The sequence below is a fragment of the Octopus bimaculoides genome, chromosome 27 (genome assembly GCF_046866305.1).
Source record: "Octopus bimaculoides isolate indiv1 chromosome 27, ASM4686630v1, whole genome shotgun sequence".
NCBI lineage: Eukaryota > Metazoa > Mollusca > Cephalopoda > Octopoda > Octopodidae > Octopus > Octopus bimaculoides.
Genome location: NC_142954.1, coordinates 13,370,191 through 13,396,859, shown reverse-complemented (window position 1 = coordinate 13,396,859; position 26,669 = coordinate 13,370,191). Strand labels below are relative to the sequence as shown.

Genomic DNA, 26,669 nt, shown 5'->3' with positions numbered 1-26,669 from the left:
GAGAATGTCTGAGCCTGCTCACTACTCAATGGGTACCTAAGAGAAAACAAGTGCAAAACTAAGGTATATGGTACCAAATCAACTTTGATTATGAGAGAAGGCTGTAGTAATAGATACATGCAATACATGTGTGTGCATGTATAATTTAACAATGAAATTTGCATTGTTGTATGCTACAGCAGACTGAATGGTATGTGTGACACAATATATATATATGTGGGTGTGTGTATATATATATATATATATATATATATATATATATATACACACACATACATACTCACATAAAGTTTTGGTTTTTATGTAATCAGTTTTATGTATTCAGTCAATGCAAAGAATTTGCTAGTGATAAGAATGTTCCTAAGACTAAGACTAGAGCCTCAAGTGTTGCACACGAGAAATGCAGGGGGAGGAGTGGTTCCACTGAGATAAGGTGAAATAAAAAAAATGATTTCTATTGAAGTTGAAAGAATAATGAAAGCCATGAAATAAAAACAATATAATCAGAAAAAGAAAAGAAAAATGAAATAGATAATAGACTAAATTGTATGAGATATAATACATATATCACAGAGACACACATATATAATTATATGTGTATGTATGTATATATATATATATGTGTGTGTGTGTGTGTGTGTGTGTGTGTGTGTGTGTATATATATTTATTTATATACATATATATTTATTTATTTATTTATATACAAGCGCAGGAGTGGCTGCATGGTAAGTAGCTTGCTTACCAACCACATGGTTCCGGGTTCAGTCCCACTGTAAGGCACCTTGGGCAAGTGTCTGGTACTATAGCCTTGGGCCAACCAAGGCTATAGTACAAGACATCGTGTGTGTGTGTGTGTGTGTGTGTGTGTGTGTTCCACCAACATCAATTGACAACCAATGCTGGTGTGTTTACATCCCCATCACTTAGTGGTTTGGCAAAAGAGACCAATAGAATAAGTACTAGTCTTACAAAGAATAAATTCTGGGATCGATTTGCTCAAGTAAAGGCGGTGCTCCAGCATGGCTGCAGTCAAATGACTGAAACAAATAAAAATCTAAAAGAATATATATATATATATGTATATTTATTTATATATTATTTAAAAGAGTTCCAACTGTATTTTTTATGTTTTATTTATATTCTTATAAAATTAATGTGGGATATAGAATATGGAATATATAATATAAATAGTAAAATGAAATGAAGTATTGAATGTCTTATTGAATATATGAAATATTGAGTATTAAATATAGAGTATTAAATATATAAAGGCTAGTATACTTTCATGCCTCATGGCATTCATCAAGGCCCCGTCTGACAGATGTACACACACACACACACATATATATATCATGGCGCTCCGTCGCTTACAATGACGCAGGTTGCAGTTGATCTGATCAATGGAACAGCCTGCTTGTGAAATTAATGTGCAAGTGAAGTGGCTGAGCACTCCACAGACACGTGTACCCTTAACATACTTCTCAGGAGATTCAGCGTGACACAGAGTGTGACAAGGCCGACCCTTTGAAAAACAGTTACAACAGAAACAGGAAGAAAGAGTGAAAGAAAGTTGTGGTGAAAGAGTACAGTAGGGTTTGTCACCAACCCCTGCCAGAGCCTCGTAGAGCTTTAAGTGTTTTCACTCAATAAACATTCACAACGCTTGGTCTGGGAATCAAAACTACGATCCTACAAATGTGAGCCACATGTATGGATCAAAACAGTTTGATTCAAATTCGTAGGTACACTTGAGTTTCAAGCAGGATGTTAGTCGTCAGCCATTTTTTGGCTGACGACTAACATCACGCTTTAAACTTAAGAGTTCCGAATTTGAATCAGATTGTTTTGATCCATATACATATATGTGTGTGTTTGTATATCTATACACACACATATAATATATATACATCTATATATATCCACAAACACATATATATATACATGTATATACATGTGTGTGTCTCTCTCTCTCTCTCTCTCTCTCTATATATATATATATATATATATATATATATATATATATATATATATATATATATATATAATCATATATGTGTACACATGAAAAGAGCCAGTTGGATGTGTTAACATCAAAGTCTAAGATTTACTTACAAGGACTGTGATTATATATATCACCTGAGGTGATACAACTGGATTCTATTATACAGATAAACCATTGCTTAATTTAAATCCTGTGTATATGTGGATCTATGTTGTATTGAAACCTGTGTAGTGTTTGTTAAATATCTGTCTAAACATACTCGCTCCTGTTGACTCTATTTATTCAAATCTTATATATTTGTATGGATGTATGTATGTGAAGGCACATTGCTTAGTGGTTAGGGTATTTGGCTCGCGATCATAAGATCACGAGTTCAATTCTAGGCAGTGCTTTGTTTCCTTCAGAAGGACACTTTATTTCACATTGCACCAGTTCACTCAGCTGGCAAAAATGAATAGTACCTGTATTTCAAGGGGCCAGCCTTCTCACTCTCTGTGACTGTGACACACTGAATCCCACTGAGAAGTATGTGAAGGGGTACATGTGTCTGTGGAGTGCTCAGCCTCTTGCATGTTAATCTCATAAGCACGCTGTTCCATTGATCTGATCATCTGGAACCCGACGGAGTGCTGGTTATGTGTATATATGCATATATATATATATATATATGCATATATATATATATATATATATATATATATGCATATATATATATATATATATATATATATATATATATATATGAAACAAGATATGTAAACAAATATTTTTTTTTGTTTTTGGAAGCACTGAATGTGTATCATATCATACAGATGAGAAAGTAATATTTCAAAAACAATATAGCTGTGAAAACAGGAGAAAGATTGGATATTTTACCCTTAAATGACGGAATAAGTTGTCAGTAGACACCCACAGGATTTGAACTCACACCTCCCAGAAAGCAGCTGAGTACTGTTGTCAGCGGGCAGTTTAGCTTCATTGGTAGAGTACTCAGTTGGTATCTAAGAGGTGCTGGTTCAAGTCCTGTGACTGTCTGCTGACAACTTTTTCCCTCATATAAGGGTAAGATACCCAATCTTTCTGTTGTTTTCATGGCTATTACTTTCTTGTCTGCCTGATACGACACACACACGCATGTATATGAAGATGAGTTAAGAGAAATAATCAGAATGATCAATGATGTACATGAACAACAAAGACGTTGAGTTCAAAATGAAAAGTAATAAAAATTCAAAATTATAGAAATTCAAATCCAAAATATGAACGAGAACAACCAGCGTCCACACGTTGATGGAATGACATCATCAGTCTTCGAATTTCAATTTTACAACTGGCAAAAAGAAAATGAAAGAAAAAAATGTACCAGTGAAACAGTAGGGTTGATGTAAGCGACTGGTCCCCTCCTCCAGTTGTAAAATTGAAATTTGAAGACTGATGATGTCATTCAATCAATGTGTGAACACTGATTGCTCTCATTCATATTTTGGATTTGAATTTCTATAATTCTGAATTTTTATTACTTTTTATTTTGAACTCGACAAAAACAGTCTTGCTGTTGAAATATCATTCAACCAATAAAAAATCTATTGCAATTGCATTGCGTTCTTCATATTGTCTATTTACATTTGTGAAGAGTTATGTCAATCCTTTAAAAACATTATCATTATTATTACGATTATTAGACTGTTGGAAAAGAAAATTCCTAACACTGAGCTACAAGTAACCTTAGATGTCAAGAACCCTCATAAGTATCCCAGCTCTCTCTAATAACACTGTTTTCTAGAGCTGTACTAAACTGGGTTTTATGCCTATTTCCTCTATCCATCTGTTCAAATCTTTTGGGATAGTTCCTAATGCACCTATAACTACTGGGATACATTTTACCCACACTTTCCATTGTCTTTGTAATTCAATGGCTAGGTCCTGGCACTTTGCTATTTTTTCTATACCTCTCATATTTTTCATCATTTGGGACTGTAAAGTCAATTATCTGGCACTTTCTATTCTCTTTATCTACTACTACTAACCGAGGCCTTCTAGCTTTTATTACTCTGTCAGTCTGAATGTTAAAGTTCCACAATATCTTATATTTCTCACTTTCTAGTACTTTACTAGATTCATGTTCATACCATTTATCAGTATGTTCAAATCCTAGCTTTCTACATAGCTCTCAGTGGATTACTCTCCCTAGGTTGTCATGTCTTTTCTTGTATTCTTTCTGTACCAGTATGCTACATTCACTTTCTATATGAGTAACACTTTCCTCTTTTGATTTGCATAACCTACATTGGGAATCTACTTAGTTTTTGTCTACGTTGGCTTTTATCCAATTAGTCCTTACTGCTTAATCTTGTGTTGCTATTAACAAACTTCCTGTCTCCGTTCTTAGCCTTCCTTTCTGTAATCATAACCATGTCTCACTACTACTATTCACTGCAACTATCTTTGGGAATTTGTCTTGCAAAGCCTTCTCCTGACAGTCAGATAACTTTTGTTCTTTTTCCTGGTTTTTAACGTCATTTGGTTTTTTGGTTTCCCCATGTCTTGCTGTGACTCTAGCAGCTCTTAGTAAACTTTCTTCTTCACTATTACTTACATAAGAGTCTATATCTGCTCTAGCTAACTCCACGTAGTCTTCTACTAACATTAACCCTCTTCCACCTTCCTTTCTAGGTATAATCTTGCTACTCCTGCTCCTAAATGGAGTCCTCCATTCATTATTATTATTATTATTATTATGATTATTATTATTGTTAAGGCAGCAAGTTGGCAGAATATTTAACATACCAGATGAAATGATTAGTAGCATTTCGTCTGTCTGCACATTCTGAGTTCTACTAAGGTCGACTTTGCCTTTCATCCTTTCAGGGTTGATAAAATTAAGTACCACTGAAACACTAGGGTTGATGTAATCGACTGGTCTCCTCCTCCAAAATTTCAAGTCTTGTTCCTTTAGTAGAAAGGATTATTATTATTATTATTAAGGTGGCAAACCGGCAAAACCGTTTGCACACCAAGCGAAATGCTTTGTGGCATTTCATCCGTCTTCACGTTCTGAATTCAAATTCCACCAAGGTCAACTTTGCCTTTCATCATTTTAGGGGTCGATACATTGAGTACCAGTGAAACACTGGGGTCAATGTAATCGATTAGTCCCCTTCCCCAACATTTCAGACCTTGTGCCTTTAGCAGAATGGATTATTATTATTATTATTATGTTGCTGTTGTTGTCTTTTCTTTCTTCAAATGTTCTTCCATTTCTCGCCGAGTGTTTTCCATACACCAAGGGCAGAGAAGCTCATTGTATGCATTCCCAGTTTACACATGCAAATTCACAGGTAAAATATGTATGTAAAAAAATTAAATAAATAAATTCATGAATGGATGTTGTTTTCATAGCGATAATGCTCTTCTCAGTGCATGAGTCGTTCCAGTTAACACAATTTTTTGCACTATCATCTTTATCATTATTATTATTATTATTGTAGTTATGGTCACCATACTGTGAAGTCATGGAAATTTGAAACTCTGTAAGTTTTGAGGTTTTATCTAATGTTTCGGCTGGTTAAAGCCTATTCAGTCAATTATTTTGTGATAATTTTATTACTGACATTGTCTAGATCATGGTGGTAACATTTCTGTTCAATTACACCTGCTCTTGGAGGTGTAACTCAGTGATAACTATTTCGAAATTCTTGTGAAAACAAAGATACAATTTTCCCAATTAAAAAATAAAATGTCAAAACACAACACCAACTGAAGGCAAACAGCATTCAGTCAACCCAATTTTGAGTGCCAATTATAGCTATGGTGGAGGAACATGATGTCAATGGCAGGCAAGTTGGGGCTGAAATAAATTTATTGAATGTAAGTAACGGAATTTTGTCTTGTTGCTATGACAACAGTAACTACTATAAAAATACAAGCCACAGCAGCAGCAACAGTGACAACAATAACAGCAACAGTGTGAACAACAAGAATGAAAACAAAGACAGCATCAAGAATGAAGTTAATAGCAGCAACATCAATCACAACAGTAATAATAGCAAAAACTGTACGCAAAACAACAAAAAAAAAACAACATAAGAAACAACAACAGCGCTTTATCTCTTTTGAGGGAGGTTAGCCAGTGGGACCATGCATTGAGTGCAAGCAAGATCTGAAAGGTAAGGGTCTCCAGTAAGAAATTGATGCTGTGAAACTAGCAGTTATAACTTTTGATGAGAAGGAAAAAAACTAACACTGGACTAAAATAATTATCTATAAGTATGTTTCTCACAAGGAGAAGAGACTTAAATTTCCTACTGAAATATGTCTTGAAGATGTGTGGCCTTAGTGCTACACATATATAAACAGAAGCAGTTTGGGATGGTAGCTGCCATATGCATCAAAGAGCAAGAAGCCAGAAGAATGGCAACAGTCACATGCACCTCCTAGGCTTTTATAATGATTCTTCATTGTTTGGGAATCGAAACCGTGATCCTATGACTGCGAGTTCACTGCTCTGACCACTGAGCTATTGCACCTCCATTTTCGCATGTATGTATGTATGTATGTATGTATGTATGTATGATGGAATCTCCTGTTGAATATTACATATGAGCACTCAGCTTCCTAAACGACCAGCACATATTTTGGCTCACCAAACTCTGGCAAGAGTTTTAACTATTCTGGAGAAGCATGGGGAGAGAGTTTCTTAGGGAGTTACAGACAGACAGACAGACAGACAGACAGACAGACAGATAGATAGAAAGATAGATAGATAGATAGATAGATAGAAAGGTAGATAGATAAATAGATAGATAGAAAGGTAGATAGATAAATAAATAGAAAGATAGATTGGTAAATAGATAGATAGATAAATAGATAGATAGATAGATAGACTGCTGGATAGATAGATAGATAGATAGATAGATAGATAGATAGATAGACAGACGGACAGATGGACGAATAGACGGACAGATGGACGAATAGACAGACAGATAAACAGATAGATAGACAGCTGATAGACAGACAAATAGATACATACATACATACATAGACAGATAGATAGATAGACTGACGGACAGACAAACAGTATACATATATATATACATGTACATATACAGAGAGTGTGAGAGCATTTGGTCAGAGAAAACTGCCCCAACATACTCTCACCTGACCCGTGCAAGCATGGAAAAGTAGTCGTTAAAATGATGATGACATATATATTCACAAGTGTGTATGTGTCAGTTTAAGTGTGTATAGATATGTATATATATATATATATATATATATATATATATATATATATATAAAGCCACAGTAAAACTGCAGAGAGACGACAGGAGAGGCCAAGTAAATAAGATAGTGATGAACAGGTGAGTGTATGAAGGAATGACAGAATAAAAGAATGAAAGATGAAATAAAGATCGATGGATCTATACAGTCATATTCACCTGTGATTGGCAGGCAATGTTACCTGCATTTATGTTTGTACGTCAAACACAGTGTGTATGTGTGTTCTAGGCACATATATCTCTTATTATATTCATTTTCATCAAACAATTTTTCAGTGTTTATATTCTCGTATATCTGATTATGTGCTTCTGTGTGTGTATGTGTGTGTGTGTGTCTGTACACACACACACAGAAGAATAAATATATATTTATATATAATGTGTGACTGAGTCCAACCCATGCCAACACGGAGAACAGACATTAAATGATGATATATATATACAAACAAACACACATACAAGAAGTATATATATAGATATATGTGTGTGTATGTATGTACATATATATATATGTGTGTGTGTGTGTGTGTGTGTGTGTGTGTGTCTATATATATATATATATATATATATATATATATATATGTATGCATGTGTGTGTGTGCCTATATATTTATATATATATATATATATATATATATATATATATATATATATGTATGCATGTGTGTGTGTGTCTCTATATTTTTATATATATATATATATATATATATATATATATATATGTATGCATGTGTGTGTCTATATATATTTAAAAGCAGTAAAGTGATAATTAGAGGGAATGATGGATATGTATACAGAAACATACAATCTGATGGCTAAGATGTGTCCTAAATTATTACAATAGAATGCTGTGTGTATACGTAGATACAAACATACACATATAAATATATATATGTGTCAGTTTTTATAGACAGTATAAAAAGCATAGAGATGGTGGGAGTGATGCGACAAGTAGCACCTGTTTGAATACATCACATGTGCGCTTGTGTATATGTGTATACATCATGTGTAGATAGTTGTCTGTGAGAGAATGTCAACGTGTTGTGTGCGTGTTTCTGTGCACAGGCACACATTTCTATGTTTGATTAAACACACACACATTTGATATATAAAGTATATATATTTACATATACTTTCTCCCTCTTTCTCTCTCTCTCTTTCTATATATATATATATATATATATATATATATATATATATATATATATATATATATATATATATATGAGTAATATGTATGCATGTGTGTATATATATATATATATATATATATATATATATATATATATATATATATATATAATACATATATAAACTATATATATACTGTATATACTCTATGTATATATATATATATATATATATATATATATATATATATATATATATATGAACTATTTATATTATATATACTCTATATATATGTATATCTATATGTGTGTGTGTATTTATATATAAATGTATGTGTGTGTATATATATAAATATATAAATTATATATATTATAAATACTATATACTCTTTTATACTTTCACTTGTCTCAGACTGCAGCCATGCTGGAGCACCGCCTTAAAGTGTTTTAGTCAAAGAAATCAACCCCAGGACTTTGTAAGCCTAGTACTTATTCTATCGGTCTCTTTTGCGGAACCGCTAATTCATAGGGACCCAAACACCCCAACATCAGTTGTCAAGTGATGATGGGGAAGGGGACAAACACAGTCACAAAGACACAAACACCCACCCACACACATATATATATATGTATAAATATATATATATATATATATATATATATATATATATATATATATATATGATGGGCTTCTCTCAGTTTCCATTTACCAAATCCACTCACAAGGTCCTGATCAGCCCAAACCTATGATAGAGGATACTTCCCCAATAATGTGCCACACAGTAGGACTGAACCCTGGACCATGTGGTTGGGAATTAAAACTTCTTACCACACAGCCACTATATATATATATATATAAAATCATCATTTCACTCATCCATCTTTTGTTTATTTTATTATTATTCATTTGTTCTTCACCCTTGCTCGTGCCAGTCATCACCTACTCTCCCTCACCTGCCTCTCAACTTATTCACTACATTTTTCCTCCTATATAGTCATCACCTACTCTCCCCTACCTTCCATCCCATTCTGATCACCACCCGCTTCCCCTACTGCAATCCTTGTTCATTATTCAGTATATTTGCCCCTATTTCCCATCTCTAACCATCACTCAATCCCTCCAAACACCCTTACAGCTACCCTTCCAATTCTTTTGCCCCTAGGGCTCACTTTGTCCCTTCGTCAGCACCATCTTTTCTCTCTCCCCACTGACTGATTTCACCCACCATTCTTGTATAATCTAAGCAGTTCTGTCAAGTGATGGGTGTTAGGAAAGGAATGAGCCTTTAGACAGTCATTTGACATGCTAGAACAAGCAGCAAAAATTTGCTTCAACTCACTCATATACACTGTAGTATCTTGGGAAATTTCCAGTATTATAATGGAAAATAAGATGGAATGGTCACTGGTGAAATGCCTTTACTCAAAGAGCTGTCCAACCACCTGTCCTGCCTTTTGGTTAAAACACTACATCCACACCCAATTAAACTTACATATTTTATACACTTATTCCCCTACACACACACACACACACACATGAATTGAACTGAACTGCCCTTCTTATATACATATATATATATACATGTATGTATGTATATGTATATATACACACTGAATCTCATTCAGTTTGGACCCTCCGTGTAGCAAAGTAAAACTATGATGTTATTATTACTATTGTTGTTGTTGTTTAGTCTCAGGTCAGCTGATTCAGTAGATCTATAATTAAAAACCTTCCAGCCATGAGCATCCCATCTTTTCTTTATCTAGGACTACATTATCTCATATAGCTCCCAATTTTTAAGCAAGTAAGGTTTGATATGATGAGGGAGTTGGCTACTATTTCTACCAGCGTAGCTTACATAGGACAGCAGTATAGCATTAGTTGTGTGTGTGTGTGTGTGTGTGTGTGTGCATATTTGTGACTGCCTGTGTTTCTGTATCCATCAGAGCTGAGGTTATCCTAATATTTACAGGTGTGAGAACATACAGGAGGAGTAGTAACAGTTGTACAGGTGAGCAAGCAACAGATAACTTGATGGTCCAAGTAGATGGTTTGGATGATGATGATGATGGTGGTGGTGATGGTGGTGTCATCGTCATCGGCAGCGGTGGTGGTGGTATGGAAGATATTAAATGTTCACTGGCTCAAACTTAATACCTTACAGAATGAGTGTGTTTGTGTGCATATGTGAATTTGATTGTGTGCACTTCTCTACATGTTTTAATATGAATATGTTTATGTAAGTGGATAAAATATATATATATATATATATATATATATATATATATATATATACACACACATATATATTTAAACACACACACACCACATATATATATATATACATGTGTGTGTGTGTGTGTGTGTGTGTGTGTGTGTGTGTGTAACTGGAAGTAGAAGGCAGTACATAAAATAGAGGATTTATAAAATGTTATTGCCAAGTAGGTGCATCAGTTATTGAACTAGGGTCACTGGTGTAGTTTCTAAGATATAAGAGAAACTGTGTGAGTGGAAATGTGTGTGTATTTGGTGTGTGTGTGTATATGTATGTATGTATATATATATATATATATGCACACACATTTTCTATCACTATTTATATGTGTATATGCGTGTATGTATATGTATGTGCATATGTATGTGTGTATTATGTATGTGTGTATGTATGTGTGTGTGTGTGTGTGTGTGTGTATATATATATATATATATATATATATATATATATATATATATACGTGTGTGTGTCTGTCTACACACATACACATGCATATTAACACACACATAAACAGACAAACAAAATAATCGGCAGATAGATTGATAATTTGATAGACAGGTATACACAGATAAGGTGGCCGGTCTATAGACATTTAGACAGGTGTATGATCATGAAGACAGGTAAGCAAAAAGGTAGACACAGTTTCACATATACATATAAACATATATATATGTATATATATATATATATATATATATAGAGAGAGAGAGAGAGAGAGAGAGAGAAGTGGGTAACTGGAGTAAGATAAAGATGTAGAATGAAGAAAACTGATAAAGATATAGAATGAAGAAAACAGATGATTGTAAAGCAATGAATGGAATTAAATGGTTATTTTCATTATTCTGTGGCTGTTATTGAAATGGTGACTGCTGTAGGAAGAGCATTGGAGGAGGGGTGAATAGTAGTGATGGTGGTGGTCATATGTTGTCCAGAGCAGGACAGTGGTTTTAAGTAAGTGGAATTGTGGTGGCAGGTTGTATAAGGGACCAGACTGTGAAGGGATGAAGAGGGGTTGCTTTGTAAGAGATGGTTGTTGTTGTTGTTGTTTAACCTCAGGTCATCTTTGATTGAGTTGGTAATGGGTCAAAGACATTCCAATCATAACCATTCCATCATTTTTTTTTTCTTACATGCAGGGAGCCCAACACTGCATTATCAAATGTTTCTTAAAAAAAAAAAAATGACAGTACAGTCTGATTTCAGGTAGCTTTGATTACTATTTCTAGCAAGTTTGAACACACAAGTAGAGGCTCCCCACCCCCCAGACAGGTGTGCTGGGAGAATGGTATCATCATCATTCTAATCACCATCATCATCATCATTTTAATCCGCTCTCCCCACCCCCACCCCACTGGTACCGAAATATTTATGGACAGAACAAAGATTAGTCTAACAGCAACTACAACAACAACACACATTAACCCTTCATACCACTTCACCACATTACCATGCCAGAAACCCTAAAGCAATTAACACAACTTTAAACACACACACACACACACACATCGTCACCGTCCTCTACAACTAACTCATTACCATTATGCCACCACCATAATCATCATTATCAATATTATCATCGCTATTACTATCATCATCATCGTCATCACTACAACGAAGATCATTATCAATACTATCGTCCTTATCACTCCTGTTACTATCATCATTAACATCAATAATCATCATCTTCACTCACCATCATCATCATCACTAACAACCATCATCATCACCAACCCCATCACCATCACCATCACCATTATCATCATCGTCTCTATCTCTCTCTCTCTCTCTCTCTCTCTCTCTGCTCTGCTCTCCAAACCCTGACACCAACTGCACTTCGTACATTACGCTCTAGCGCCATACAACAACACAAAAAATTACAACAGAAATAACATTCGTCGAAGCCTCTACACGAAAACACAAGAGTTCTCTACCTGGTCGTCTGGACTGCTAGAAATCGAAGCCAAATGTCCCTCAAATCACATCACATCACACACACACACACTGCTGAATTGGGGAAGAGGAAAAGAGGACATCGTATAACATTGCTTTGTATACTTCTAAAGACGGGAGAGTCACGGCAAGAATGCTTTTTGACTAGAAGACTGAAAAAAAAAAATTGGGGCTGATCTGGGGCGAAACATCACGACACCTGACAAGAACAACAACAACGACTACCACTACTACCACCACAGACAATCACAGCAACAGGTAGGTGACGAATACAACACCCAACCTACAGCCAAGATCTTCCCCAACTCACTGATAATGTGGTCCTGGGGCCGTTGCACTTAGGAAGACGATGGGACAGTCATGGTTGGAGTGTCTTTGATCACAGAAAGGTCTGCTAGATCAGGCCAGAAGAAAAAAAAACATTACAACTGACACGACCACACCACACTACATGAAAACGAGAGAGAGAGAGAGAGAGAGAGAGAGAGAGAGAGAGAGAGAGAGAGCGTCTATGTGGTCGCTCCGCGTGCTAGAAATAGCAGCTAAATCATTAAATCATGGCCTACAGTCTTAGAATAGGACACTAGGTTCATTACACACGGGAGGAAAAAAGACAAAATGGTCACGGCTGGAATGCATTTCGCCTGGGATTGACAACAATAACAACGAGGGGGCCTCAATGCAATTGCTCGACCTGTTAGAAATAGCAGCTAATTCTACATCATATCGTCTTAATAGACACACTAGGGGTCCGATGTTATACTTTTGCTGAAAAATAGGAAGATATAGGCACGGTTGGAAGGTCTCTGAAGATAGGGTCAGCTGGATCAAGTCTCACCGGGAGCTAAACAGCTATAAAAACATCAATAACACGAGAGCTTCTATGGCGATGTTAGAGATGCAAGAAATAAGTCAAAACTCATTCGAAACACTTTCTAGCGTCTTAAAAGAATGAGGGTCACATTAGCTAATGTAGTCCTAGATATACTATGACAGCAAAAAAAAGACGAGAGGTCCCGGTTGGATGGATTGTCTTTCATCACAAATCTGTAAAATCAATGCTGACAGGGTTTTTTAAACAACAAAAACAATAGGTTTACGCGGGTGTTGGGCCTGCTAGAAATAACAACGAAATCTCACATGCAAATCACACCTTACATCTTAGTAAAGAACAAGTTGGATTAATATAGTCCTGGGCTCCATGGACAGAGGGAAAACAAGCGATGGTCACGGTTGGAATGCCTTTGATCATCGGTCTGATCGTTCAGGACGGACCTGGGCTAAACAGCACACGTCACCACCAAAGCCACCACCAAGTACCTACCTTCAGTAAACAGTTTCATAATGTTCTTTCTTTCGTAAATATTCCTTCCTTCCTATCACAAATACTCCTGGATTATTTCCTCTCTTTATCCACTTTATAGATACTCCTCAGGTCTTCTGAATCCGGTTAATAGAATTACTCCTCAGTGTTGTAGTAGTTGTAATTGGAGAATAATTGTTGTGTGTGTGTATACATGTATGTGTAAGTGCCGATACGTAAGTATGAGCGTGTGTTATATATACTGTCGTTATTGTGTATTATTGTACGTGTGTGTGTGTGTGTGTGTATTTGTGCGTGTGCATACACATATATGTATACGTGAAAGTGTGAGCATGTGTCTGTATGTGTGTGTGTATATATATATATATATATATATATATATATATATATATATATATATATATATATATAATTGCTATTGAATGATATTGAATGATATTGTATGAATGAATGAATGAATGTGTACGGTTTTCGTTGTCAACGGATAGGTAGAAAAGGTGTGTGAATGGGTTTGCGCGCGTGCGTGTATGTGTGTGTGTCTTTGCGTGCGCGTTGTATGTGTGCGTGCGTGTGTGTGTGTGTGTGTGTGTGTGTGTGTCCCGTTTTATATTTGATAATCTTTGTTTTGTAAAATACTTTTTGTTTTTTCATACGTCAGATTTTTTTTTCTCCCGTTTGAATGAAAACTATATGACCACCACGACTAATACCAGCTTAACCCGATAGTAGTAGTAGTAGTAGTAGTAGTAGTAGTAGTAGTAGTAGTAGTCGCCGCCGACAAGTGGTAAATTTGTAAATATTCTAACCACTAAGTTATAAATGTGTATGTATATAAGTATGTAGGTATATATATATATGTAGGTAGGTAAATATACGTGTGTATGTATGTGTATATGCGGGTGTGTGCGTATAGTTTAAAAATTAGATGCGCGTGCTTTGTGTATATGTGAGCGGTTTGTTTGTAATTATGCGTGCTTGTGTGTATGTGTATATATATATATATATATATATATATATGTGTGTGTGTGTGTGTGTGTGTGTGTGTGTGTGTGTGTGTGTGTGTATAATTTAGCTATAATGTAATAATTGAATGTGTGTTTATGTATATATATATATGTGTGTGTGTGTGTATATGTGTGTGTAACTATGAATGAATATATATATGCGTATGTGTGTATGTATGTATGTGCGTGTGCGTATAAATCCGTGGTATAGAATGAGCTGTGACGTTAGTGTTATGGAGAAACCATCTACTCCGTCAACACTTAAAGCAACAAACGGAACAACAACAACAACAGTAGTAATAATAAGAACTGCAGCACCATCAGTAGCAGCAGCAGCAGCAACGTCAATAGGACGAAAATGACGATGACAATGATGATGATGACGGTGGTGGTGGTGGTAGAGCCGATGGACAATTGTCACGGTGATGACGATGGTTGTGATGGTGCGGGTTTCGTCGACGGTGAGGGAGAAGCTAAATGATCAACAAGTGGATTTGATATAGCTGTGTATTTGTGTGTGTGTGTGTGTGTGTGTGTGTGTGTGTATACACATAAATGCACAGATACCCACACACGCACACATATAGACGTACACAAAAAGCCGAGGAGGCAGTCACACCTATACACTTATATACGAGTGTGTGTGTGTGTATGTGTGTGTGACTGGTGCTGGTAACAACATAACGGAATAGAACCTGTGACATGAATGGGTCGTCAGCAACTAAAGCAACACAACCCACTCACCGAGAACCATGCTACCCAGGCGAGGAAAGTTGCCAGAAATCCATCTGGGCAAAAGAAAGAGCTGTCAAAAGGGTCGATGAACCCGATAAAGGATCAACGACACTGTAGAGATAGGGCGAGGTGGAGTGGGGTGGGGTCATAGAAATAATCAAAATGATGATCAAAAAGCCCTGCAAAAGCACTTTAGGGCTAAATAGATCCCTACTTCTAAGAATATCTGTAGAGGAAAGGGGTAGATAGGGGTCCTTGGCCGTACTACAAACAACTTGTCAACACAAACGTGTTGCCTTGTGGAAAAGACTTCCTTTTGTACACCCTTGTAGATTTTCTTTTTATTGATATTACACATGGTGGAAAATTGATTTCTTAACATGTCTTATAACAATAATGACGAGAAAGTGATAAAAATTTGAAAAATTCTATTAAATAAACTTCGTTTCTGTATTATGTGTATTTATGTCCCAAGGTTAGGCAAATTTCGTAGAGTCAGGCTATTTAGGCCTTAACATTAGCAAACTGGGACATGAATATACATAATAGAGAAATGAAGCTTTTTATGATAGAAATTCTTAATTTTTATGACTTTCTCATCATTATTACTATTATAAGACATGGTAGGAAATCAATTTTCCACCATTTGTAATAATTTTTTTTTTAAAGTTTATGGGAGAGTACAAAAGGAAGTATTTCCAATGGCTGAAAGAGTACATTCTGAGAAGGAAAGAAACAAGATGTGACGGTCAGGCTTCAGGCGGTTTCCTGTAACCTTTGGCAGCTGAGAGGAGATACCAATCGAATTGAATCACCCCTGCCACTAGATTTGTCTCCATCACTGGGAAAAGAATGATTCTGGAAAATGTGCAACACCACTGCACACCATTACTGTGTGGGTGTCTTCACCAACAGCTTGTGAATCTCGGGTGGCGGTTGTCGTGGCATTCGGATACCAAGCGTGTCAGTGACGATGATACACTATCACTTCCAAAGATCTTATGATCGTGACAGCAGTTGTAGGTGTGCGACAGACGGTAGATGTAATTATCCTGTTGCTCATCGTGGGGCGTTTGCGTATTTCAATGGAAGCTGAAACTTCACATACCATTACTCTGAGTTCTTCGGTTCCGATCGTCGGATAATTATGAAAAAACGAAACACAGGAAAGATATTTAGAAGTATTAGAGTAAAGATGCTTAAATAGTCAGACGAAAGAATCTTGTTGGTTAACAATGTAATTGTGGTTCCCAAAATAAGGGAAGAGATGGTGAGAAAGAATTTGAGAAAGAATTTATAGAATCCCCCATTTTCGAGTACGGAGAATCTGATTCTACAAAAATAAAAGGTATTTTAAAATATTAATCCGCCCCCCCCCCCCAATTCTTCAATTTTCACTTTTTTTCAAACTTCTTTTAGAATCATAATCTCCGTATTTTTCTACGTATTTCGCAAAAAAAAAAAATTCTGAAGTGAAAATTTAAGAATTTTGGGGTGGGGTGGGGTAATTAAAATTTTTAAATGCGGTTTTTTTTTTTTTTTTTCAGAACCAGAATCTTTGTACTCGAAAATGGGGGACTTTATAAAAAAAAAATCACGAAAATGGGTGCAGTCTATATTCTTTACGTCCACTGAATTTGCTAGTTAGAAAAGAAGTGTAAAACTATATAAAAAATATGAAAGACATATCTAAATGAGAGAGTAGAAAGAAAAGGAAAAATATATTTAAGGAAGACAGATAAAAAGAAAACTTGTAAAGGCTGGCGTGAAAGAAGGCCTAATTGTGCAAGGGCAATCACTAAAAGGGCAAAAATAGACGACGAAAACTCTCCGAAAAAAATGGGTTCGAAAAATCCAATCGTTAAAAAGATCAGAGATTAACCATTAGAAGCTTTGATAGTTGCAAAACATTTGGAGGCGTGTTGACATGAACCTTACTATTCAGATCTTCCATTTAAGATATGCAAATCTTGAAATAAAATGGGGTAAAAATCTCTCTCAAAAACTTCTTTTTTTTTTTTTATACAATCCAGTTTCACTGAAAATATCTACATAATTGCAGTTTTTCGTGCCAATTCCAAAAATTATAACCATTTTTGGAGAATAAAATATTACCAAGTAAAACTTATTCTGAAGTTCCAACTCATTAGTGCATTATTTCTGTTGAATACATTTGTCTTAAGGGCAGTTGTGACATGTAAGTTCAAGTTCCATTTGCCAAGCATGGAAAACGGACGTTTAATGATAATGATGGCGATAAAATTGTCATGAAGGTTGAAGGTGTCTATGCTACGTATAACCAGCTGTAATAAGCAAATCTCCCTCAAATCACACCTCATCATGCCTGACCAATAAAACTGGGATGGTTACAAGTTTTCTCCATTACGACAAACTGATCTGGGAAAACAGTAATCCCTCGCCATATCGCGGTTCACCTATCGCAGTTTATTATCTAAGCTTACGTCGATTCCTCCGTGGTGTTGTTTTGCATTTATAATAAAATAAATACATGCAAATTATTAAGATAATTTTAAAAATATATACAGTATAGTACTGTTTCTACTTCCTGGATTGTCACCTATCGCGGGGGCTTTGAGAACGTAACACCCGCGATAGTCGAGGGATTACTGTAATGGATTAAGTCCTTAGCCATTCACCAATACTTGGCTGCAATCTAACGCTATTCCCAACACGCAAAAGATAAAAGTATAACTTCCACAAGGTATTTGCTAAGTTAATTTCATTCTTTATCGAGGACGCTTGGAAGACCAAATTAGTGGAGGGCAGTCGGTAATACTTGAACGTCGAAAACTGACTTGAACCGAATAATCAGCGATAAGAAAATGACTTGAACCGAAAAATCAGCGATAAGAAAAATAACCCTCTGCATTTGAATTTTTCAATGGTAAAAAATGTGCACAGTATGTGGCAGTAATTGAGGCGACAAGGCATCAATATTCATTCAGGATTTGTGGAAGGTTCGTTGTTCGAAGGTGTACTTGATCTTCTCTATATGCGCGAGATTCAATCATTGCGAAAGATGGTTGTCGAGCGTGGAGAGTCATTGCGACGGTGCGTACGAGATCATCAGTTTTTGCGGTGGTTCTGTCAGGGTCATCTGTTTTTGTTCGAAGGTCTAGGGTCTCTTTTGGTTTCACTTTTAAAGAGTGCTGTAGGTATTGATACAAACACATATCATATATGCATATACACACACCATCTCTACACATATACACGCCTCTCTTTATACACGCCACTCACAAACAAAACAAACACCAATCACACGGTATTTAAATTACTTAAGTTAAATTAATAATAACAATAATAATGTTTATGGTTAATGTTTACAACTTGACCTGGAAACGAAAATCAGAAAAAAAAATAGTGCAATGGGTGTAAAAATATATGTAGGAAACGAATATGAAAAAAAAATGCGCGCAAAGTAACGGGAGGGAAGAGAGGACGTCGGAAAACTTACACGATCTGAGTTGTTCCCTTGTAACTTTTAGGAAAATGGGGGTTTTTTCAATGAAATTTTATATAAATACCTTTCAAACGGCATACATTACGATTATAAAGTAATTTTTGGGGGAAATCTTTAGGTGAGGAGAGGACTTTCGGAAAATTCCCAAGATCCGAATTTTTCCTCGTTATATTCCGAAATCAATTTCAACTTTCTACAGATACCCTAGCGGTAGTACTACTACTACACTATGTAGTGTTTATTTCTATCCACTTTCAATAACTTTTAATGTTTTGGCTCCAATTTTGTTTCCGGGTCAAGTTGTAAACGTTAACCCATCGATCCCACTGCGTAACTGGTACTTTTTTAATCGACCCCGAAAGGATGAAAAGCAAAGTCGACCTCGGCGGAATTTCAACTCAGAACCTAACGGCAGACGAAATACCGCTAAGCATTTTGCCCGGCGTGCTAACGATTCTACCAGCTCGCCGCCTATTAATAATAATAATAATAATAATAATGGTGCTGACAATGATGGTGAAGATTATTCTCCGTTGCTGCTCTCAAACTTTTGAAAAAAAAAAAAAGCCACGATGGGTAGCTTAAATCCCGAGGCAAGAGCTGCAAGCACAGGGGTTGGAGTAAAGTAAGAAATAGTTTAAAAAGGAACTGAGGTGACGCTTATGAATGTCGGTGCTTATACATTGTTTTGTTAACTTTTGTAATTTTCTTTTGTTCCTTTTTGTACCTTTGTGTTTGTTCATTTCTTTAGTTTTTTTTTTCTGCTATTTAATTTTGGTACACCTCAAATTCTTCAGTTTCATTTTTCCTCTTCGTTGTTTTCACCCCCTCCCCTTTCTATTATCGCACTTCTGCTACACAATGGCCTGGGTGGATTTTGAATTGACAGTCCGTTGAAGAGGAGGAAAAACAAAATAAAATTAATCAATTAATTAAAAAGCTTTGAGCCATGCAACAAGTAACCAGGAGACCAGCATGGTTTAAAGATTTCGTCACACCCTACCAGCCTTCGTTCTCTCGCTCCCCACCACCTCCATCACATTCTAGGGGAGTCAACTCATCAGTCGGGACGTCATCACTTTGTTTCGCAAGCCTATCGGGAGCCCTCCTACCTCTCCTTTGGTGATCATTTCATCCCATCTTCCTCTGGTAACCCTATTCGCATTAGGTATTGATAATATTACCAAGATGGGAGCTGACCTAGACCTAAGTGTCTGGTCCCTCGATGATGCTTGTTTGAGAGGCTCTCCTAACAAGGTACTTGCAACTACAAGGATGATGATCAAGGAACTTGGTCTTAAAAGTCTTAGCGTTAGCGGCTCTAAATGCGAGCTCTGGCTCCTTAACCACCCAGCCTCACATTAGCAGACTACTAAACTATTGACTCCCTCCACTCAATCGCAAATCCTCCTTCATCAATGTGGTGCTCCCTCTGAGCGCCAATTACTGACCTAGCTTTCGAGTCCAACTTTCAATCCAAAATGGCTAACCTCGAATAACTTTAAAAACCTTTGTAGTGACGCTCTAATAGGAGACGACTATTATTGTTCACTTTACGGAAAGCTTATCCACGCATGCGCAGGGACTAATTCCGGAAGGAACACGAGAAGAGTCTCATGCGCAGAGTTCAACTTCTAAAACGTTCCCGCTCTTTTCATTCTCTTCGTTGACTGATCTCCGTCGAGCCAAGACGTCCAACAGAGCTCTCTCACATGTCAGCACCAGAGCTTCACAAATAACCACGGAAATCATTCAGGAGGCGTCTCAGTAACCGAGGGCGACGAGCTACCGAATTCCCTCCAAGCGTGAACTGAATTCCACTGTAAATAAATATTGTTATGTTGTTCAGAATCTGCGTTCCGTTGTTTCTCCTAGAAATTTAATATACGGAAGCAGTGTACACCTAATGGTTTATAACCACTTTCCTACAATTGGAGGACCCCTTGTTTCTCCTTATAAAGGACCCTTTCGTGTGCTTTCTCGCACTCCAAAGTTTTTCCAGATCGACGCTAATGGTCGTACAGAGGTTGTGTCTGTCGACCGTCTGAAAAGAGCGTACCTTGAAAAACCCTCAACTTCCGTGGACGACGTGCCCGTTTTTCAAACACCGCACACACCACTGTCAACATCATTACCACCACACACACCACTGTCAACATTTTTACCAATCCATACATCAACACAATCGCAAGAACATACACCGGAAATCACTCCACCTTCGTCGTTGCGACGAAACTCAAGTGACCCTTATGTCACTAGATCTGGCAGGACAGTGCATTAGCCAAAGAAACTGGCAAAGACTATTTATGTTTAACTTATTGTGTTTCATTGGAAAAATTCAGTGTTTTTCCTATTGAACATTTTCTTTCTTTTCAGGAAAAAAAAATCAGACTTTACATCGCGTGATTCCAGTTTCCTGGACAGTTGTCATCACGGTTGTTTGTCAATGTCAATTCTTTTGTACATGCATGCATGTATCTCACAATTGTATATATTTGTGCCACATCTTGTGGGTGTTTTCGGTAGCCATCTTGCCTCAGGCGTCCCTCCATATTTCTATTTTCGTGCTTTCGGCACTCGCGGGGGAGCCATGTAGTGACGCTCTAATAGGAGACGACTATTATTGTTCACTTTCCGGAAAGCTTATCCACGCATGCGCAGGGACTAGTTCCGGAAGGAACCCGAGAAGAGTCTCATGCGCATGCGTAGAGTTCAACTTCTAAAACGTTCCCGCTCTTTTCATTCTCTTCGTTGACTGATCTCCGTCGAGCCAAGACGTCCAACAGAGCTCTCTCACATGCCAGCACCAGAGCTTCACAAATAACCACGGAAATCATTCAGGAGGCGTCTCAGTAATCGAGGGCGACGAGCTACCGAATTCCCTCCAAGCGTGAACTGAATTCCACTGTAAATAAATATTGTTATGTCGTTCAGAATCTGCATTCCGTTGTTTCTTCTAGAAATTTAATGTACGGAAGCGGTGTACACCTAATGGTGTATAACCACTTTCCTACACCTTGATGTAATTGAGCCCCACCAAGGTTTTTTTCTTTTCTCTTTTTACTTAGGAATTACTTGTCAATTCCTAAGCTATTGTATTTTCTGAGAGTTAGTCCCTCATATAAATTCATGTCGTCCCACCAGTACTTTGACGACCTAATCTTCAGCAAACTAGAATGCTTGGTCAATGTCAAACTCTTCCCCAGAGTCCCGCGACCAGGCTGCTTTGACCAAACGGTTTGGGGGGTCTATGCCTGCGCAAATGCTCGTCTTTATCTCTTCCCTGTTTTCTTTCCTCCATCCACGCTTGCCCCCCTTCGGTAGGCAACATCTTCCTCTCTCCAATATGGATTAATTCCAACAGTGAGATGGATGAAGCTCTGTTACAGTGGAGAGAGCTGGGTTTGTCAGTTCCTATTACAACTGAGGATAGACGGAAACAATAGGACAATCTGCGTTCAGGTGCCACTTTCAACTCTCTCCTTGATCGATCTGATCAATTTTCGAGGTGTCACCTACTTTCTAGAGCAAAATTCTCGGGGAACTGGTTTGATGCCCTGCCCGGGCCAACATTAGAGGTCTACTCAGTCTAGATGAATTCCGCATCTCCATTGCACTCAGAGTGGGAGCTGACATCTGTAGGGGACTGAGATGCTGCTGTGGTAAGCCCCTCAACCCTACAGGTCTTCACAGTCTGTCTTACCGCCTGAATGCTGATCGCTTCACTCTGCGACTCCTTTGCTTCCTCCCATGTCTTGGATGCTGCACTTAATGGGAGGGTCACTGCTTCCGGAGCCGAACGGAAAAAAACCTTGAAGTATCGGGATCTGACAGTGAACTATCTCTTCCAACCTGTGGCGTTTGAGACGTTAGGAGGGACTGGGCCACTAACTACGAAGTTCTTGTCAACGTTGGCAGCTCGCCTCACCGAGGTCAGGCGAAGCACGTGAAGGCGCTTGGCTTTCCCAATGCCCTAGCCTCGCCATCGCCTGTGGTAATGCTGCGAGCATGTTGGCTTCAGTAGATTCTGTTAAACCTTGTGGTATGCGACCAGTTGAAGCGCTTGGTGCTGCAGTTTTGGGTATCTGTTTTTTTTAAGACAAATGCATTCAACAGAAATGATACACTAATGAGTTGGAGCTTCAGAATTAAACAATTTGCAACGTATGTTCTATTGGAAGGAGGTAATGCTTACTTAAACGACAGTGACCACAAATAAATTATTTTACTTTGAACTTGAATGGACTAAATTAAGAAACCAAATGTAGTTGGATAAACTTTTTTTAAAACGAAAAAACATTTTTGAAGCTCAAAAAAATGGATATGAAGTATCATCGCAAATCCAATTTGTTTTCAATTAACCCAATATGAAAATTGAAATATTACTATTGATAGAAATCAAGGAAAGCTAGAATGCAGGAAAATAGCTGTAAAAATAATCTTTTGCATATCAAGCAACAGACAGGAAAAAATTGGCTAGCAGCTGCTACATAGAATCAAACTCTTTACCCTCAAAATCTTGCTGAGCACTTTTGTACCACTGAGCTTAAACGATTCCTGACACAAATATCTACTCACTCGATGCTTTTATGTTTGCTTATAAAAAGAAATGCTCTCACACACTACTTTTGTGTTATCGAAAATTGAAAAGTGCTTACGTTAAGGACATTTTATTCTTGCACTTCAACTGATTAGATTATACCACAGAATGTATCTTGGTCTATTCTTACTTTTAGACAGTAGCGTGGGTAATATATTGTATTCTATCTGAAAGGCCATTATTGCGAAGATCTTCATTAACTTAATGGAGAATTCATAAACGTGGCTTCACCAGAAAACTTAAGAAATACGTACATTTACCAATATCAGGAATTAAATTTCGTAAAACAATTAGCACGTGATTGGAATTCTTATTTATATAAAAAAAATTTCCATTGGGTTTTCGGTTAGGGTGGTATTTATTTGTATTCTAAGCTTAAAGGAGTGAGTAATAAATATAACTGTTAAACTACGCTAATTGTAACATTAACTGTAGTTCTTAAAAGTATTGCAGCAGAAGTGTTCATCATTCGGCTGCCTAGCCTTAAATATAGGGAGATTGGCTCGAACGCAGTGTTTTCTACAAGTGGTCGAATGACCTGGCCACGTGATGGTGTACACAGCGATTGAGTCCTGGTTTTACAAGGTCTATCCATTCCCAATACGTGACAGACCAACCTACGCGACAATATTATGTTTGCTCGCTGGAATCTACCTGCATGCTTAGATAGCACTCACTTTTCTTCAGTGAGGTGGGTAGACATGGTTGAGTTCGGATCTCGATAAAGAGAGGAGAGTGATTTCCTAGTAGCCTTGACGCATTACATGTGGCCATTACGCTTATAAACAGAGCGCTCTGTTGAAGTCATGTCATGTACTTCTGTTCCTGTTCTGAATGAGATACAAATATGTATATTTTCTTCAGACATCATCATTCAAGATGTATCAACGTTTGCAGCACCGATTCATTCAGCGGTTGAATAAAATGTAGCAGTTAGTTGCAACTCTTTTTTTTTTTTTGTATTTATTTCCACTGTTTATATACGATTCATTGGAACCAAGAAATTGTAATTATACCAGGGACAGAGCTACACTAAAGAACCAGCTAAGTTATTAATATTATGATATCTTTTCTAAGCCTATCTAATTCTCAACCGTTCCTACTGAGTCAGGCTCAGAGCCCATCGTCTCTATGAATATTTCTTTGTCAGAAAGGATATTTTTCATGAAAATAGTCTAAAATATGAATGTTTCGCATAATTCAACCCCATTTTACGCTTCCTTGGAGGCAGCAAAATAATGCTGAATCTGCAACACAACTCGTTTCTCATTAAGCCGTGCATCAAAATGGCCACTCCCTCTCCACATCAGTTCCAAGCTCATTTCATATCCCTTTCTCTGCTGGAATACACACATACACGCACACATATTATATATTATATAAAGTTCTTTCGTTGCAAGAGCTTTGACAAACAAAAACAACCAGATATTTAATAAATGAGTGAAATTGAAGCGTATGTATTAATTATATTGGTATAAGGTTTCTCCCTAGACACAATATATATATATATTTAGTGGAACTACGTCGGTTACGACGACGCGGGTTCCAGGTGGTTCTTGGAGAGATTCAGAGTGACATAGTGTGTGACAAGGCTGGCCCTTTGACATACAGGTACAACAGAAACAGGAAGAAAGAGTGAGAGGAAGGGTACAGCAGGGTTCGCCACCACCCCCTGCCGGAGCCTCGTGGAGCTTTAGACCGGGCGTTGTGAGTGTTTAATTTAAGTCCTGCTTTATCCAATGCTCTGCGAGGAGTCATAATGTGACCAGTATCACTAATTCCTGAAACATCATCTATCCACATTGTACAGAAGGGAATATACTTCAGCCTTTTATCCATTTCCCATTGAAGATACCTGTACCTCGAATTGCAAGTGAGTGCATTGGTAAAGACCACTCTCAGCATTAATAAAATGCAGTTCTTGTGTTTTGTCGTCGAAATCAAGTTACTGGCATACATAATTCAAATGAAGTTTGCTAGATTTTCATATCCTTCTACGGTAAACAATAAATCCTCAAGTCGTGCGGTCTGATATGCGTCACAAGGTGCAGACGTATTTGTGGTTCTTTTATAGTCCCCACATAATTTAACAGTACCAGTAATCTTCTATGGGAATTGGAACAACGCATAAAGCCCAACGAGCGTACTCAGCTCTTTTAATGAATAAGGCACAGGACGAACTTTACAGAATCGTGATGTTGCTGTCTTATCAACAGGTGACTTTTCCTAAAAATCCTTTTAGCAGCTACCTTGCCGCTAAATATTGATCCAAATTCCACTAGAAACACTTTCGATGTAAATGGCATCTTTTTCCCTATCAAAAGAAATATGTCTCCCTAATTTTAATTTACTTTCATCATCCAATTTCTACCCAACAGCGTGGGAACCATGCCTTCAACAACCAGTTGTGGTCACCGGCTTTCCCTTCCTTTGTGCAACACATCAACGTCACTCATACCACACGGTTTCGCCAACTCTCCCATTTACGTCATTAACCTTACCGACAACTCTTGCAAACCCAAATCATGCAGTTTCTTGAAATTCTTCAAATTCTTCACTAAGCATCTGTACCTACATCCATCACCGATTATTCACCAATGCTTTCATCTGTACCAGCAGTGAGCATGAGCCACCCATTGCATACAGTTCCAACATTTCCATTGTTTTATTTGTCCCACCTTTCACCAACCATCTTCTCATTTATGTGATTCACTAAAGTTTTTATGCGATCCTTCTTTTTCTCACCGGACTGCCTACATTTTCAGCGTGTATGTCCGATATACATGCAGCGGAAACATAACTTATTTTTAAAAGGACACACAGATTGAAGGTATTTCAACAACGGTAGCATTTGCATTTCCCTGGCAGTTTATGAATGGAGTTT

At 37.2% G+C, this 26,669-nt stretch overlaps 1 protein-coding gene across 2 annotated transcripts in view; it reads right to left on the bottom strand.

Annotated features, from left to right (window-relative positions):
• The window catches only part of LOC128251011 (uncharacterized), a 622,894-nt gene that overhangs the window by 470,621 nt on the left and 125,604 nt on the right, over positions 1–26,669 (bottom strand). Inside the window, exon 1 of one of the 2 annotated variants that reach the window (XM_089343604.1) lies at positions 13,963–14,331. The exons of the other annotated variant lie outside the window; for it this stretch is intronic. Coding sequence (XP_089199730.1) covers positions 13,963–13,981 — 19 coding nt within the window. The 5' untranslated portion in view covers positions 13,982–14,331. Of the gene's footprint in view, positions 1–13,962; positions 14,332–26,669 lie in introns of those variants that run through there. 2 annotated transcript variants of the gene reach the window in all.